Source organism: Pseudochaenichthys georgianus, chromosome 1, assembly GCF_902827115.2.
Source record: "Pseudochaenichthys georgianus chromosome 1, fPseGeo1.2, whole genome shotgun sequence".
Taxonomy (NCBI): Eukaryota; Metazoa; Chordata; class Actinopteri; order Perciformes; family Channichthyidae; genus Pseudochaenichthys; species Pseudochaenichthys georgianus.
This window is the reverse complement of record NC_047503.1, coordinates 10008151-10025393: the sequence shown is the minus strand read 5'-3', so window position 1 is coordinate 10025393 and position 17243 is coordinate 10008151. Positions and strand designations below refer to the sequence as shown.

General features: G+C 45.1%; 1 protein-coding gene across 1 annotated transcript in view; it reads right to left on the bottom strand.

Moving 5' to 3' along the window:
• Positions 1-898: 898 nt before the first annotated feature.
• Positions 899-17243, bottom strand: part of maml3 (mastermind-like transcriptional coactivator 3) — a 126276-nt gene continuing 109931 nt past the window's right edge. The window contains exons 4-6 of the mRNA XM_034083834.1: positions 9593-9862; positions 3544-3625; positions 899-2146 (exon numbers count right to left, since the gene is read on the bottom strand). Of these exons, the coding sequence (XP_033939725.1) occupies positions 1059-2146; positions 3544-3625; positions 9593-9862 (1440 nt within the window). The 3' untranslated portion in view covers positions 899-1058. The remainder of the gene's footprint in view (positions 2147-3543; positions 3626-9592; positions 9863-17243) is intronic.

Here is a 17243-nt window from a genome sequence, read left to right as displayed (position 1 = left end):
TGTGTATATGTGTGTGCTTGCTTTAGCTGCCTTTTCTCTCCCTCCCTCTCTGCCTTTTTGCTCTCTTTGTCCTTCTCTGCATGCATACCCGTCATCCACAGCCACGCGCAGGAAATGAACCCCCCTTAAAAAACGCCACCCGGGTTGGTTGCCTAGCAAAAGCACTAGAGGGCAGACTGCGCTTGTGTGGCACAATAGAGGAACATTGTTTGTTCTGTTGTGATGTTCACAATTTAAACAGAAAATGGAGAGTGGGGAACGAGTCTCCGGAGAGAAGGTGGGAAAGATGGGAGGAGAGAGAAAGGCAGGATGAGAGAGAGATGAAGTGGAGAGAACAAAGTGGGAGAGTGCAAGGCGACAGATTTGTGTGTGTGCATGTGTGTGTATATAGGGGGCACAAATCTAAGGGAGGAAATGGGAGCGCTGAGAGTGCTTTCTACTCCCTTCAGCTCCTCACATAGTTGAGAGATCTGAAAAACTGAGCTGGGTGCCACAAACACACAAACACAAATAAATTGCTGTCTTGAGAACTAGTCTTGCTTCCCCTTCATCAGTCTGCTGTGTTCAATCATCCCCGCTGAAGCTCGGCAAGCGTTGCGGTGTAAACGGGGCTCGCTTTCAAACACTGGAACATGAGAACAATTCATTTTGCGGAGAAAAAAGGGAAAGGAATGAAACACACCTCTTAATCTCTATTATGGTTTTTCATTAATATGCACAAGACTTAATAATCGCTTTCTCCATCACACACACACACACACACACACACACACACACACACACACACACACACACACACACACACACACACACACACACACACACACACACACACACACACACACACACACACACACACACACACACACACACACACACACACACACACACACACACACACACACACACACACACACACACACACACACACACACACACACGTTTTAGAAAACAATAACATGCCAGTCTGCATCATGTCATCCTTTTTGTTTTACTTTCTCAGGTTTTTAGCATTTGTCCGACTTTAGTTCATCCAGTAAAAACTCATCTCCCGTTGGCTATTGGTTTGGGAAAAACTCCTCCATCCAACCATCACTTGAGTCCAGCTCCGCCCCTGAGCCATCGCCCAATCCGAAGGCTCCTCCCCCTGAGGGCCCGCCCCCATATCCATAGGATGACATGTCCTGATTGGCTGTCCTCTGGTAGCCCGGTGGCTGACCTCCAACCCCGACTCCCCCTGGTCCGTAGGGTCCACCTCCTCCTCCCCCTGCCCCTATCCCAGGCCCCCCAGGGCCTGGGCCGAAACCCCCCATCCCAGTCATCCCCTGGCCCATCACCCCCTGGTTCATTCCCTGGTTCATGACCATTGGCCGGGGCTGGTTGGTCCTTGGCTGACCGCCCATGTGAGGGCCCATCATTGGGCCGCCCATCCCCGCCGCTGGGTTGCCCACCCTGGGGTCCATTCCCTGGCTCATGCCCTGGCCCGGACCCTGAAAGTGTTGCTTGGTCATGCCCTGGGGTTGACCCGGCTGCATCCCATAACCCTGGGCAGACCTGAACCCCACCATGTCCCCTCCCCCTCCTCCTGTAGTCCTTCCGATTCCTCCCCCCAAGGCCTGCAGACTCTGTCCTTGCTGCTGTGGCCAGCCACCCGCCGCCATCCCCCCGCCTCCGCCTCCTGCTCCCAGCATGCTTTGCAGTCTCTGTGCTTTGGCATTCGGGGGTCCTTTCAGGGATTGTTGTGTCATCGAGTTCATTAACATCCCCTGGCCTCCATACCCTCCGGCTCCACCACCTCCGGGCATCCCTCCGACCCCAGGACCTGCACCTGCCTGCCGGGGCGGCCCCCCGGCCGGGTTGTGCTGCGGTGGAAGACCCATGGAGGCTTGGACACTTTGGCTCTGATGCTGCTGCTGGTGGATCATTTGGCTCATGGAGGGGTTGAGCGCGTACAGGGAACCCTGGCTGGACCCCTGGTTGCTGTAGGGTAGACCCATGTCAGTTTGGGGTCCCACGGAGCCCCCCTGACCCTGGACAGAACCCATCTGAACCATCTGCTGCTGGTTCTGCTGCTGCTGCTGTAGGAGACGGGCGGCCCGGATGTTCTGGAGAGCCTGGCTCCTTGAGGCCAGATCCTGAGGAGGACCTAGGGGAGGAGATTCAGAAGAGTTAAAGATGAGAATAAAGACAATGAGATGGTAAAGAAATAGAGAGGCATGTGGAGACAGAATTAATAAAGAAGTTGGGCTTTGTGAAACAGCTTTGGAGTCTGTATGCTTGATTCACTTAAATCACCAACTGGCACGTAAGACGTCAGAGCGGAGGCAAAGATTTATGTTCCGTGACAACCTGTTTACTCTGGAAAGGAACACTCTCCAAACGAAGTTCAAATCCGACCAGGCTAAAGTCAAACTGAACACACTAAAGCACCAGCACCTCACTTCTCCCAGAGAGAGCCTCTGCAGAGCCAGAGCTGAGGAGGTCTGCCTGCTAGTGTGGAAATGGCTCCCAATCCTCTAATAAACCCACTCCTGACATCATTCCACTAATCCCTCACCTCCCAGCTCGGACTGTATTTCAACAGAGGAGTCGGAACGGAGAGGATCACACACTCCAGACTCATGAGTAAGGAAATGAGTAAGGTAATGTAACCAGACACAATTGCCACACGTATCCCATACACATTTTCATGTATATAAAAAGCGTACAATTATGTTCTGATTGCAATGGCTTTTAAATCACTGCTGCGCCGCAGGATGGCTGAACTTACAGATACATTTCTAGGCCAGAGTTTCCTCTCTATATTATATCCTAGATGTGCAGACAGACTCTGATGGCTATACATGGCATTTCAGCCTGACTCTCCACCTCCATTTCTGTATTTTTCTTCATCTCTCCATCCTCTCTTTATTTCTCTTCCCAACCTCTTCTTCTACCTAGCAGACCATCTACCTATTCCTCTTGTTGCCAGCCTCCCCCTTTCTCTCCCACTTCCCTCCTCTCATCCATCTCTCTGACTTCACCGGAACTCTAGGGGATCCAGGACAGACAAGTTGCCGTGGTAACAGGCAGAGCAGGAATATTCTGTAATTTTTTTTCGGAGGGAGCGAGAAAAAGGGAGAAGAGAGAAAGAGGCTGAATAGCATCTGAGCGCCAACAGATGCATCTGACAGACGGACAGAGGCAGGGTTTGGTTTCAGGGTGATGCACAGCGCATCTGTTTGCATACATGTTTTACGTGTCTATCTGTGTGTGAATATGTCACAGAGTGAACTGTAAAAGCTGTTAAATGTCTTGGCTCTCCACCATGTAAACCATACTTGTTGCAGACCAAGTGTGCATGTGCGTCAGGATGCCCTGCAAAGGACTAGGAACTGATTTACCAAAAATCCATTCACTAACGTGGTCATCAATAACATGCTGGCGAATTCAGGTCAGGGCTTGACTCGTTTATTAGGAAATCTATGGGGAAGGTTCCATTTTTGCACAAATTGTGTGATTTGTTGGACAGTTGAAACGGGTGCAGGTGTTGGTGTTTCTCACCTTGGTACTGATTGACTTGGGGGTATGGATTCCTCTGGCCTTGGCCCATCTGCCTGGGGAGATGCTGCTGCTGCTGTTGGAGCTAGACACACACAAATACAATTGTTAAAAGGGTAGGTCAGAAACGTCTTACATGACTTCATCTTTATTCCATGAATCCAATACTTTGTATCATTATGGGACACAGTTAGCAATGGGGTTCAAACCGAAATAACAGGTCAAAAAATGTTATGGACTTAAAATATTATTATCTAAAGGAGAGATGTTATACTTATTTTAACACGTTTTTATGTTCTGAAAACCCACTATTATTGTCAAACAATTATAAATACAGGGACCGACCTAAAGTTTGAATTTTGATATCTCATCATCTAATTCCACTGTGGTATAGCAGGAATAAGACAGATGTTTGGTATAGCAGAAGTGAGACAGATGTTTGGTACAGCAGAAGTAAGACAGATGTTTGGTATAGCAGGAATAAGACAGATGTTTGGTGTAGCAGAAGTAAGTCAGATGTTTGGTATAGCAGAAGTAAGACAGATGTTTGGTATAGCAGAAGTAAGACAGATGTTTGGTATAGCAGAAGTGAGACAGATGTTTGGTATAGCAGGAATAAGACAGATGTTTGGTGTAGCAGAAGTAAGACAGGTGTTTGGTATAGCAGAAGTCAGACAGATGTTTGGTATAGCAGAAGTAAGACAGATGTTTGGTACAGTAGAAGTGAGACAGATGTTTGGTATAGCAGAAGTAAGACAGATGTTTGGTATAGCAGAAGTAAGACAGATGTTTGGTATAGCAGAAGTAAACTCAATGTTTGGTATAGCAGAAGCAAGACGGATGTTTGGTACAGCAGAAGTGAGACAGATGTTTGGTATAGCAGAAGTAAGACAGATGTTTGGTACAGCAGAAGTGAGACAGATGTTTGGTATAGCAGAAGTAAGACAGATGTTTGGTACAGCAGAAGTGAGACAGATGTTTGGTATAGCAGAAGTAAGACAGATGTTTGGTCCAGCAGAAGTAAGACAGATATTTGGTATAGCAGAAGTAAGACAGATGTTTGGCACAGCAGAAGTAAGACAGATGTTTGGTACAGCAGAAGTGAGACAGTTGTTTGGTACAGCAGAAGCAAGACAGATGTTTGGTACAGCAGAAGCAAGACAGATGTTTGGTATAGCAGAAGTAAGACAGATGTTTGGTACTGCAGAAGTAAGACAGATGTTTGGTACAGCAGAAGTAAGACAGATGTTTGGTATTGCAGAAGTAAGACAGATGTTTGGTATAGCAGAAGTGAGACAGATGTTTGGTACAGCAGAAGTAAGACAGATGTTTGGTATAGCAGAAGTAAGACAGATGTTTGGTATAGCAGAAGTAAGACAGATGTTTGGTATTGCAGAAGTAAGACAGATGTTTGGTATAGCAGAAGTGAGACAGATGTTTGGTACAGCAGAAGTAAGACAGATGTTTGGTATAGCAGAAGTAAGACAGATGTTTGGTATAGCAGGAATAAGACAGATGTTTGGTATAGCAGGAATAAGACAGATGTTTGGTGTAGCAGAAGTAAGACAGGTGTTTGGTATAGCAGAAGTAAGACAGATGTTTGGTATAGCAGAAGTAAGACAGATGTTTGGTACAGTAGAAGTGAGACAGATGTTTGGTATAGCAGAAGTAAGACAGATGTTTGGTATAGCAGAAGTAAGACAGATGTTTGGTATAGCAGAAGTAAACTCAATGTTTGGTATAGCAGAAGCAAGACGGATGTTTGGTACAGCAGAAGTGAGACGGATGTTTGGTATAGCAGAAGTAAGACAGATGTTTGGTACAGCAGAAGTGAGACAGATGTTTGGTATAGCAGAAGTAAGACAGATGTTTGGTACAGCAGAAGTGAGACAGATGTTTTGTATAGCAGAAGTAAGACAGATGTTTGGTACAGCAGAAGTGAGACAGATGTTTGGTATAGCAGAAGTAAGACAGATGTTTGGTACAGCAGAAGTAAGACAGATGTTTGGTACAGCAGAAGTGAGACAGATGTTTGGTATAGCAGAAGTAAGACAGATGTTTGGTACAGCAGAAGTAAGACAGGTGTTTGGTATAGCAGAAGTAAGACAGATGTTTGGTATAGCAGAAGTAAGACAGATGTTTGGTCCAGCAGAAGTAAGACAGATATTTGGTATAGCAGAAGTAAGACAGATATTTGGTATAGCAGAAGTAAGACAGATGTTTGGCACAGCAGAAGTAAGACAGATGTTTGGTACAGCAGAAGTGAGACAGTTGTTTGGTACAGCAGAAGCAATACAGATGTTTGGTACAGCAGAAGCAAGACAGATGTTTGGTATAGCAGAAGTAAGACAGATGTTTGGTACAGCAGAAGTAAGACAGATGTTTGGTATAGCAGAAGTAAGACAGATGTTTGGTATAGCAGAAGTGAGACAGATGTTTGGTACAGCAGAAGTAAGACAGATGTTTAGTATAGCAGAAGTGAGACAGATGTTTGGTATAGCAGAAGTGAGACAGATGTTTGGTACAGCAGAAGTAAGACAGATGTTTGGTACAGCAGAAGTAAGACAGATGTTTGGTATAGCAGAAGTAAGACAGATGTTTGGTACAGCAGAAGTAAGACAGATGTTTGGTATAGCAGAAGTAAGACAGATGTTTGGTACAGCAGAAGTAAGACAGATGTTTGGTATAGCAGAAGTGAGACAGTTGTTTGGTACAGCAGAAGCAAGACAGATGTTTGGTACAGCAGAAGCAAGACAGATGTTTGGTACAGCAGAAGTGAGACAGATGTTTGGTATAGCAGAAGTAAGACAGATGTTTGGTATAGCAGAAGTAAGACAGTTCTTTGGTACAGCAGAAGTGAGACAGATGTTTGGTATAGCAGAAGTGAGACAGATGTTTGGTACAGCAGAAGTAAGACAGATGTTTGGTATAGCAGAAGTAAGACAGATGTTTGGTATAGCAGAAGTAAGACAGATGTTTGGTATTGCAGAAGTAAGACAGATGTTTGGTATAGCAGAAGTGAGACAGATGTTTGGTACAGCAGAAGTAAGACAGATGTTTGGTATAGCAGAAGTAAGACAGATGTTTGGTATAGCAGGAATAAGACAGATGTTTGGTATAGCAGGAATAAGACAGATGTTTGGTGTAGCAGAAGTAAGACAGGTGTTTGGTATAGCAGAAGTAAGACAGATGTTTGGTATAGCAGAAGTAAGACAGATGTTTGGTACAGTAGAAGTGAGACAGATGTTTGGTATAGCAGAAGTAAGACAGATGTTTGGTATAGCAGAAGTAAGACAGATGTTTGGTATAGCAGAAGTAAACTCAATGTTTGGTATAGCAGAAGCAAGACGGATGTTTGGTACAGCAGAAGTGAGACAGATGTTTGGTATAGCAGAAGTAAGACAGATGTTTGGTACAGCAGAAGTGAGACAGATGTTTGGTATAGCAGAAGTAAGACAGATGTTTGGTACAGCAGAAGTGAGACAGATGTTTTGTATAGCAGAAGTAAGACAGATGTTTGGTACAGCAGAAGTGAGACAGATGTTTGGTATAGCAGAAGTAAGACAGATGTTTGGTACAGCAGAAGTAAGACAGATGTTTGGTACAGCAGAAGTGAGACAGATGTTTGGTATAGCAGAAGTAAGACAGATGTTTGGTACAGCAGAAGTAAGACAGGTGTTTGGTATAGCAGAAGTAAGACAGATGTTTGGTATAGCAGAAGTAAGACAGATGTTTGGTCCAGCAGAAGTAAGACAGATATTTGGTATAGCAGAAGTAAGACAGATGTTTGGCACAGCAGAAGTAAGACAGATGTTTGGTACAGCAGAAGTGAGACAGTTGTTTGGTACAGCAGAAGCAAGACAGATGTTTGGTACAGCAGAAGCAAGACAGATGTTTGGTATAGCAGAAGTAAGACAGATGTTTGGTACAGCAGAAGTAAGACAGATGTTTGGTATAGCAGAAGTAAGACAGATGTTTGGTATAGCAGAAGTGAGACAGATGTTTGGTACAGCAGAAGTAAGACAGATGTTTAGTATAGCAGAAGTGAGACAGATGTTTGGTATAGCAGAAGTGAGACAGATGTTTGGTACAGCAGAAGTAAGACAGATGTTTGGTACAGCAGAAGTAAGACAGATGTTTGGTATAGCAGAAGTAAGACAGATGTTTGGTACAGCAGAAGTAAGACAGATGTTTGGTATAGCAGAAGTAAGACAGATGTTTGGTACAGCAGAAGTAAGACAGATGTTTGGTATAGCAGAAGTGAGACAGTTGTTTGGTACAGCAGAAGCAAGACAGATGTTTGGTACAGCAGAAGCAAGACAGATGTTTGGTACAGCAGAAGTGAGACAGATGTTTGGTATAGCAGAAGTAAGACAGATGTTTGGTATAGCAGAAGTAAGACAGTTCTTTGGTACAGCAGAAGTGAGACAGATGTTTGGTACAGCAGAAGTGAGACAGATGTTTGGTATAGCAGAAGCAAGACAGATGTTTGGTACAGCAGAAGTGAGACAGATGTTTGGTATAGCAGAAGCAAGACAGATGTTTGGTACAGCAGAAGTGAGACAGATGTTTGGTACAGCAGAAGTGAGACAGATGTTTGGTATAACAGAAGTAAACCAGACGTGAGGTAAAGTAGATTTGAGATGGATGTGTGCTTTCAGGACTATATTTGTGTACTGTATCTGCAAAAAGCTGTCCTATAAACAAGTCCATAACTGATCAATGTAGGAATAGGAAACCCTGATGCTCTCCAGTAGTTGTTGTGCAGCTATAGAACATTAGGTTTGCAGTATTTTGGATCCCACCAGTATAAAGTGCAGCTAATATGAGCCTGGGAAGCAGAAGGTGTATTGCTCATCTAAAATGGACGTAGGGTATCCATTTAAGAACATCCACTCAACCACAGCAGGACTGGTTCCTCTCAGACACCTATATTTGTGAGTGATGCGGCTTTCACACCAGCGCTTTTCCCTGTCTAGCTCCGAGCGGGAGCTTTTCTGGTTCAGCTCTGGTTTCCCTTTTCCGCTCCCGCTCTGTTCACACCGCACAGAGCTGCCGCTGCTGCGTCATGGCGTCACCGTTTACGTGCCTGCTTCATAAAATCCAAACCGCGGAAATCCCTCACATCGACAACAACAACAATGGCCGATTGTATTGAAGCGCTGTTCGATTTGGTTATCCTCTTACGAAACGACATGGAAGGCATCGGACGACTTTACAAGGGACGACTTTACTTGGAACTTTACAAACATCACATGCGAAATGCAAGACTTCTTTGTGGTCTTCAGCATCTACTTCAAGCCGCCTCGACGTAAGAGAGACGTAAGCGACGCCGCCTCTTAGCTCCGAAGCTCTTGCCTCTAGACCGACAATTTTTTGGAGCTGGAAGTGAACCGGATTCCGGAGCTAAAAGGCGGCGCCTCTGCGGTGTGAACAGGAAAAACCGGTACTTTTCAGCTCCAGTTCCGACCCGGAGCTGAAAACGCGTTGGTGTGAAAGGGGCATCAGTGTATGTTTTCGCAGATCCAAATAAAACCAACATAGTGGGTGGTGACTTCAGAGTTCAGAACTCTTTAATACTTTATTCCCTCACAGAGAGAAATTAAAATAAAACGGCACATTATCACAGCAGGTGGCATGTGGCAACAATTCACACACACACACACACACACACACACACACACACACACACACACACACACACACACACACACACACACACACACACACACACACACACACACACACACACACACACACACACACACACACACACACACACACACACACACACACACACACACACACACACACACACACACACACACACACACACACACACACACACACACACACACACACACACACACACACACACACACACACACACACACACACACACACACATATATTGCAGAGATGAAAAGGAAGCCGTGAAGAGGGGGCTGGTTTATACCAAATAGATTTAACGCATTGCAGCATGACACAGGCCTTGTGTTTTGTTTTTTAAATCACACCACCATCATGCCACAAGCGATTTAAAGACCCTCACCTGCTCGGCCAGTAGCTGCTGCTGCTGCTGCTGCTGCCTCTGCTCCCTGAAGAGCTGCTGCTTCTGCTGCTCCATCATGTGCATCTGCACCCTCTTCTCCTGCTCCATTGCCATCATCTGCTTCATCATGGCCGCCTGCTGCTGGTTGCCCACGTAGCCCGGAGGAGGCCCCGAACCCTGGTTGGGCCCCACCCCAGAAGCCACGCCCCCAGCAGGGTGAGGAGGCGGGATGGCGCCCGGCGGTCGGGACATTCCCACCACACCTTGTTCCTGTAGAGAGGAGAGGAGAGGCAGCTGGTCAGATCCACTGTTAAGCAATCAAGAAAGGAAAGCGAATAGTTGAATACCTTGAGATATGTCTGCTAATTTGATTTGGCCAAGAGGGTTGAAGGTGAAAAAAAATGACACCACTAATTTTCTTTGGTTAAATACACGGCTACACCTAGCAGCAGGCTAGCTTAGCTTAGCATAGTGAATGCACAAAAGTAGGGAACAGCTAGGTGCAAAGATTCAACAATTAGTTGTAAGCTATTAAATTAATTACAAAGTTTCCAATCATCGATTAATTGTTTGGATAGTTTCCTTAAAAATTTCAGCAAAAATTCTGCTATTAGAGTTTCTTGTATTTGAACATTCTCTAGGTTTCCTTACTCCTTTATGACAGTATACTAAAAAAAAGAAGACATATATGTGTCTTAAGCTTGATGAAACACAGATCGTCATTTTTCTCACCGTTTCTAAAATGTAATAGACAAAGAAATTGATCATTTAATCAAGATAATAATATACAGATTATTGACAAATACAAATAATAATCCTTTATTCCATTGGACACATTTCCAATGCTAGCGCTTAGCTAAGAAAACTGCCGTCTAGCATTAGCTTCATATTTATCATACAGATATAAGCGAGGTATGGATTTTCCAACTCTAACTTTGCCAAAAAAAAGCAAATCACTGTATATCCCTGAATGTTGATCAATTGCTTTAAAGTCCTATGTAATGATTGTATAGCTAAAGGGTAAAGCCAAATAAAACAAGATAACTGAATCTGCGTAACAACAACTAGCAAAGCCATTTTAAACTGACTAACTAGTGCCGTCCTTACTGCTTCTCCTCACAGGTACAAAAGGAAAGCATACTACCAGCGGTGATTCCACAGACAGTGGCACCTTTGTACAGTATGTTTCAGGCATAAAAGCGTATTCATCCCTTGTTTTGTATGAAAGCTCACAAAGACACAGTACAGCTGTTTGTGAATGGGAGTGAAACAAAAGATAGCGACAGGACTGCCTCAAGATTCGGGCCACCCCGAGTCCTCCCAATGGGGGCATTGGACGGTCCGCGCTGCATACATTATCTGCACATTAGCATATAAAGAGCACTTCCTCCGCCACTCAGCCGTATGCTAATCTCTAATAGGATGAAATGGCCTGCTCAGACCAATAGGAGGGGAGCGTTTATGAATCTATTAAAGGTTAGGCAGCTGAACGAGAGTGGACACCGTTTAGGGTCCCGCCGGCAGAGAGAGGAGAGGCCCGAGAGGAGAAGAAAGAGCGATTCACGCCAGTAAAGACATACGAATGCAACGACACACAGCCACCCACAGGAACAGGCAGTGTACAACAAATCACATTTAACTGCAGGGCAAGAATGAAACAGCAATAGCAGGATTACAGTACAGCACATTGTAGCACTGGCGAGAGTCTGTAACACATACTCAATATGTTTTGAAAGAGCCAAAGCCTCATAATCCGTACTGAGGCTCGGCTGTTCTTAGAAAGGAGTTAGGTGGAGATAAACCTCATATATTAGAGCAGAAAAAACCCTGTGGAGCTAACAGAATGGGCTGCTTAAGACCGGCTCACCAGACAGCAAGAGCAGACTGATCGATGCTCAGAGCTACGTGTTCTCTCTGGACGGGCGGTGAGACGGTGTGAAAGGGAGCAGAGAGGGAGGAAGGAGAGGTGTAGTGTCAGGAAGGGACCAACGGGTGGCAGTGGTGATCTTTAAACATGCATATGTGTGTGTGTGTGTTTGAGTCTCACTGGCCCACTCTCAGCAGATGGCTCAATCATGACGGTTCTGATCTACGATCCCCCCCCCCCCCCACTCACTCTACCTCTTTTCTTCCCTCCTCTCTTAAACACCCCACCATCAAACTCCTTTCTCCACTCTTCCTCCGGATCTCTCTCTTTCTCTCTGCAGACAGGGGGCCCTGAGTCATGTCCGCACAATTGCCAGGGAACGAAAGTACAGAAGAGAGATGGATTTGAAAGGAAATGAGGAGGGGGGGGGGACTATCGGAGAAGAACAGAGTTTGCTTTGTCGGGGTGGTGTGTGCGTTGCAGAGAAAAGCGGCACAGTAGCAGTATATGGTTAAAAGAGAAGAAAAGGAGCTAATTAATTAACGGTAATATTTGAGTGTTATTGGTACTTCACTGAAGCGTTGCTAACGACACCAAATGAAATGTCACGCCAATAAAGCTTATTGAATATAAAGCAGGTAACCTGAAATGAATTGAGGATGAGAAAGAACAGTTTGAGGAAAGAGGCAGAATGAGGGAATAAGGAGGACAGATCAAAAAGAGGATCAAAAGAGGAGGAGTAAAAGGTGGGATCGAGGGGAGCAGGTACTTTGGCGAGGAGAAGATGGCGCACGGAGGAGCAATGGCCGCCGCTCCTGGTCAACCTCAACACACACTCGCAAATATCCTACATTTGACTTCTGTTTGTGTTCATCAGTGCGTCTTCTCTGCATGTGGTTGAATAATGTAACAAAGAGCCGGCCCCTCGGACCGGCTCCTGCAAGTCCCGGAACTTCAAGAGGAATGGCTCATCAGCTGATCACGAGACTCCCAACTAGCAGGAGGAGTAGCTTTTAAAAGCTCCAGCTATACGAGGAAATAGTTTGTAGTCGGGATCAGAGAGGATGAGATGTGTCGGGGGTTGTTCCAGAGGATGTGTGTGTGTGTGTGTTTGTGTGTGTGTGTGTGTGTGCGTGCGGTGGAGGCTGTCAGCGTTATTGAGTTAGGAGGCATGGAGAGCCAGGTGATTACATTACACACGAGGTGAGCGGAAGTGTGTGTGCGTGTGTCCATGTGTGTAAGTGAGAGAGTGGGGGGGAGAGATTTCGTTCCTGGGTCTCATGGAGCAGAAATATGAATCTACTGTATTCAATGTGTTTTTAAATACACTAGTATGGTTATAGCCTGGGGGTTTGAACCAGCGACCACACAGCGCCCAGATTAACACATTGCGCTCATTTTCAGGTACATTTTTGTATTTAGACGCTTTCATTTTTAACTGGTCTTTATTTTTCTAATACTGGCTGTGCTGCCGCACCTCTTTTCACCCTCTGAATTGTTAGCTCTCCGGCCGGCTCTGTTCTGATTAGTCAGGCGCTTAGTGATGTGTCCCAAATGTCCCGGCCCTTAGCCTATCACGTACAATGTGTTGGAGCGCTAGCCAATAGAAGCACAAGTGTTGCATAGTGGTGTCACTATGTTAGGGGAGTACAAAAAGGAGTTCCAGGCAGGGGGGGGCTGTGAGGGATACCAACTCCGATGTTAGCCTTTGCAGACCATTGACATGCACGGGAAGGGGAACACCTGTTCAACATGGGTTTTTGAATACAGATTGTGTTCATAATCTATGATGTCATCACCTCATAACAAACAACTTTGTTGTCATTATGGTAGTTCAAGAGAATTGTACAGTTCTGGTATTTCTCTTTTTGTGCGGCAATCGAAAAGCAAACCGTTTTTTGACCACAGTGAAAAAGTGGTTTTAGAAAGGCTAATCGGCAAAAATATGGCAGAATATATTGTTATGATAAAAAACGTTTGAATTACCGATAAGGGATAATGGGGGGATCCCTCGCTATCGCGTGAAGGGTCTGCTTTATGCGCTCCGCACAGTAACCCTGCTGCGAGGCATACAGTGAACAGCGAACGGTTCATGAGCATGCTCACTAGCGCACCCCCCCCGTTCATAAAGTCAAGTACCCCTCAAAAGGTCCGGTTTATTTCATTTTAAGGATGCGCACCAAGCAACATCTCCAGGTGCTCCTTTGAGAACCAGGGCAACAAAGTTATATAACATCACTGCTTTTATTAAATGGATCTTGACTCTTGGACACTATGGAGTTATGAGAAACGTTTGGATCACACGAGTCTGAAACAAACCTGTGAGCCACCACGGGAATCTAAATCTACAGATAGTATTATACTAACAACATTAGTGAGGCCACATGTATCTGCAGCCGTGCAGAAATACCAGCTTAAAACAGAGCCAACAGACTACACACACGCACCAAGTGCAACATATGCAACCTCATTCAAGCGCCACAGATAAACACAGATGGAAGGACTACGAGAGCCCTACATGGTGACCACACACACACACACACACACACACACACACACACACACACACACACACACACACACACCACACACACACACACACACACACACACACACACACACACACACACACACACACACACACACACACACACACACACACACACACACACACACACACACACACACACACACACACACACACACACACACACACACACACACACACACACACACACACACACACACACAAAGAGCAGCGGCGCCCGGCGGCAGAGTGCTGGGTGTCTGTGTGCTCTCCAGAGTGGCTCACATCTGTCACCCACTTGTGTAAGAGAAGGAAGGGAGGGAGTGTGAGGAGGAAGAGGAGGAGGAGAAGAGAGGAAACAGAGTGAGGGCTAGATGGACGAGGAGATGCTTCATTAGACTCTTACACACACTACGACTGCAATCTTTCCTTTTCCCCCCTGTATTTACGGTAGGATGCTGCAGCAGCTTTGCGGTACAGATGCATGCAGCGAGGTAAAGACTGAAGGTCAAAGGTTCACATCTCCTTCACAGCCAGCGTTCGTCAATGTCTGAACGTCCTTGAGCTTCACACTGGCTGACCTTGCACTCTGAACCTGCTGGTGACGCCTCACGTGTGTAGAAATATGCAAATCATAATGCTGGATAAGACACCAGTGGTAATGGTACTTGATGCCTCACAGAGAGCGTCCATTCACATCCAGCCTGAATCAATGCATGTGTAAATAGCATAAATCGATGTAGAACTGCCATCGTTTTTCTGTCTATGCATGCAGGTTGAAGGTACCTCCACAGATAAACATACTCAACAACTTTGCTTGCATCAAAGCAGCAACTCAATATAAACACTTTTTTTTAACAAAGGTCTTTTATGATATTTATGGAAATTGCCATGACTGTATGTACAAATTACTTTGTATGTTTATTCAAAAACCATATCAATGTTGTCATGTCAACCAGATTTGTTATAAATAGTTTAAGTTGTGTTAGCAAAGGTAATAACTGTTAGCTCTTGCTTACTCATGTTCATTACCTAGAACATAAACATGCATACATATATAACGCTTAATCCATAGGCATTTTCCATAGAGCTGTCTACATGGCTTATTTGAATGAGTATTCTACTAAAATACATGCAGTCTTCAAAAGGTTTTCCAACGGAGACCAACCATTGGTACACCGTATCACCCTTTCATTCCTAATCCATGCTCCTGAAAAGGTTGTTTGTGATATTTGTACCAAAATATGTTGATATCTGAGTCTTTCTTGTCCATGTAAGGATGTTTCGCTTTATTTTAAACCGGTAGATGTATCTTTTTAGGCCGACCCGGAATTTAGCATCGCAAGGGCTCTGTCTACGAAAAGCCATGAGTAACTAAAGTGACTAATGGCGCATTTCCACTACAGGGCGGAGCATGCTTTAAGCGTTTTTGGTTGCGTTTCCACTTGGCGTAGTTCTGGCTAGCGGGTACGCATTCACAGTTTTTCTGGCCCCATAAAATCGAGGTTCTTTCCGGGCCAACAACCAGGCTGAGTCGGGCTGAGTATGCTAAACTAGAGAGAGAATCGCTGGCAAGGGGGCTACAACTAAATGAACATATCTGATCGTACTTTAATTGTAATACACGTTTCAAAATTATGCCGAAGTAACAACATACTGATACCGGTTAGTAAAAACAATGAATTAATGCTTTGACAAGTCTGCAGACAGACGGCAGGCGAAGAACATTTTAAAATGCTTGTTTTCTGAATGGAGATCGGCTAAGCTAACGCAGTATATGCTCCGACCGTCCACACTCACAACAACAGCCTATACAGACATAAATAAACCAGCGACTGTATTCTCCATGACACAGGCAGTCTGTGGTTTGTACTTGTTTAACTTTTGTCTAGTTTCTGAACAGATATGAGGAGCTTGAGTGCTAACAGCTAACGGCTGATGTTGGTTTTCTGTGGTTCTCATTGATGAAGATGACGTCACGGCTCCACCTACACTGCGTTGCTATAGTTACTGCCCTAGCTACTAAACTGTAATGGAAACGCAGCATAAAGTGAGCCTGGCCTAACAAGGCCTAACTATACCGTACTAAGCCGAGCGAGGCCCTGCAATGGAAATGCGCCGTTAATGAGTATCCTCATCTCATCCAAAAACACGCCAAAAACAACTGTTGACTGTGAGTTGAGTGAACCGGATGTGGTCAAATGCTAACACATTTTTAAGGACTCATTCCTGCGCCATTGTATTTACAATGAAGGAAAAAAAACCTGTGGTGTACTAGAGCACATTACACATACATTACACAGCACCTGACACACAACCATAACAACACATGTAGATGAAACGCAACACACACACTAACCCCAAGCAGATGGTGTAGCCAGACCTGACAGTATCAAACTATCCCCAGAGCGCCAAAGGTAAAGAATACATCACTTTGACACACACACATGATAGGTGGAAGTAGGAAGCCAGTGGTTTATTTCTTAGCCACCGGTTGTGTAGAACACATCCACCCTCCTGCCCCAGCCCCTCAAACACACACCCTTACTCAGTTTGTCCCTGAAGAGAGTTATATTTAAACTGCTGGAGAGGAGTCTTGCTCCCCACAGAGGTCTGTTTAATCTCTTAACATCTCTCTGCTCTAAACCCTAACTGGCCTATTTCTGACACACACACACACACACACACACACACACACACACACACACACACACACACACACACACACACACACACACACACACACACACACACACACACACACACACACACACACACACACACACACACACACACACACACACACACACACACACACACACACACACACACACACACACACACACACACACACACACACACACACACACACACACACACACACACACACACACACACACACACACACACACACACACACACACACACACACACACACACACACACACACACACACACACACACACACACACACACACACACACACACACAATAACTGAACCAAAGTGTTGCCGTGCAGGGATGCTGTGAAATGCATGTAGGCACGCAGGAGTGGATCAATTTAAGTAAATGAATCCCTGTTTGGAGGCACTGTGCTTAACCAAGGCATTTCTCTACACACACAGGATGCTTGTTTGCAATGATGTAGCATCACATTCTTTTAATTCAAAGTTACCCAACACCAACATTATTATGATCTCTGACAAGGAGGTTTTGTTTCTGGTTTAGCTTATTGATTCATTTGTTAAAAAGGATTA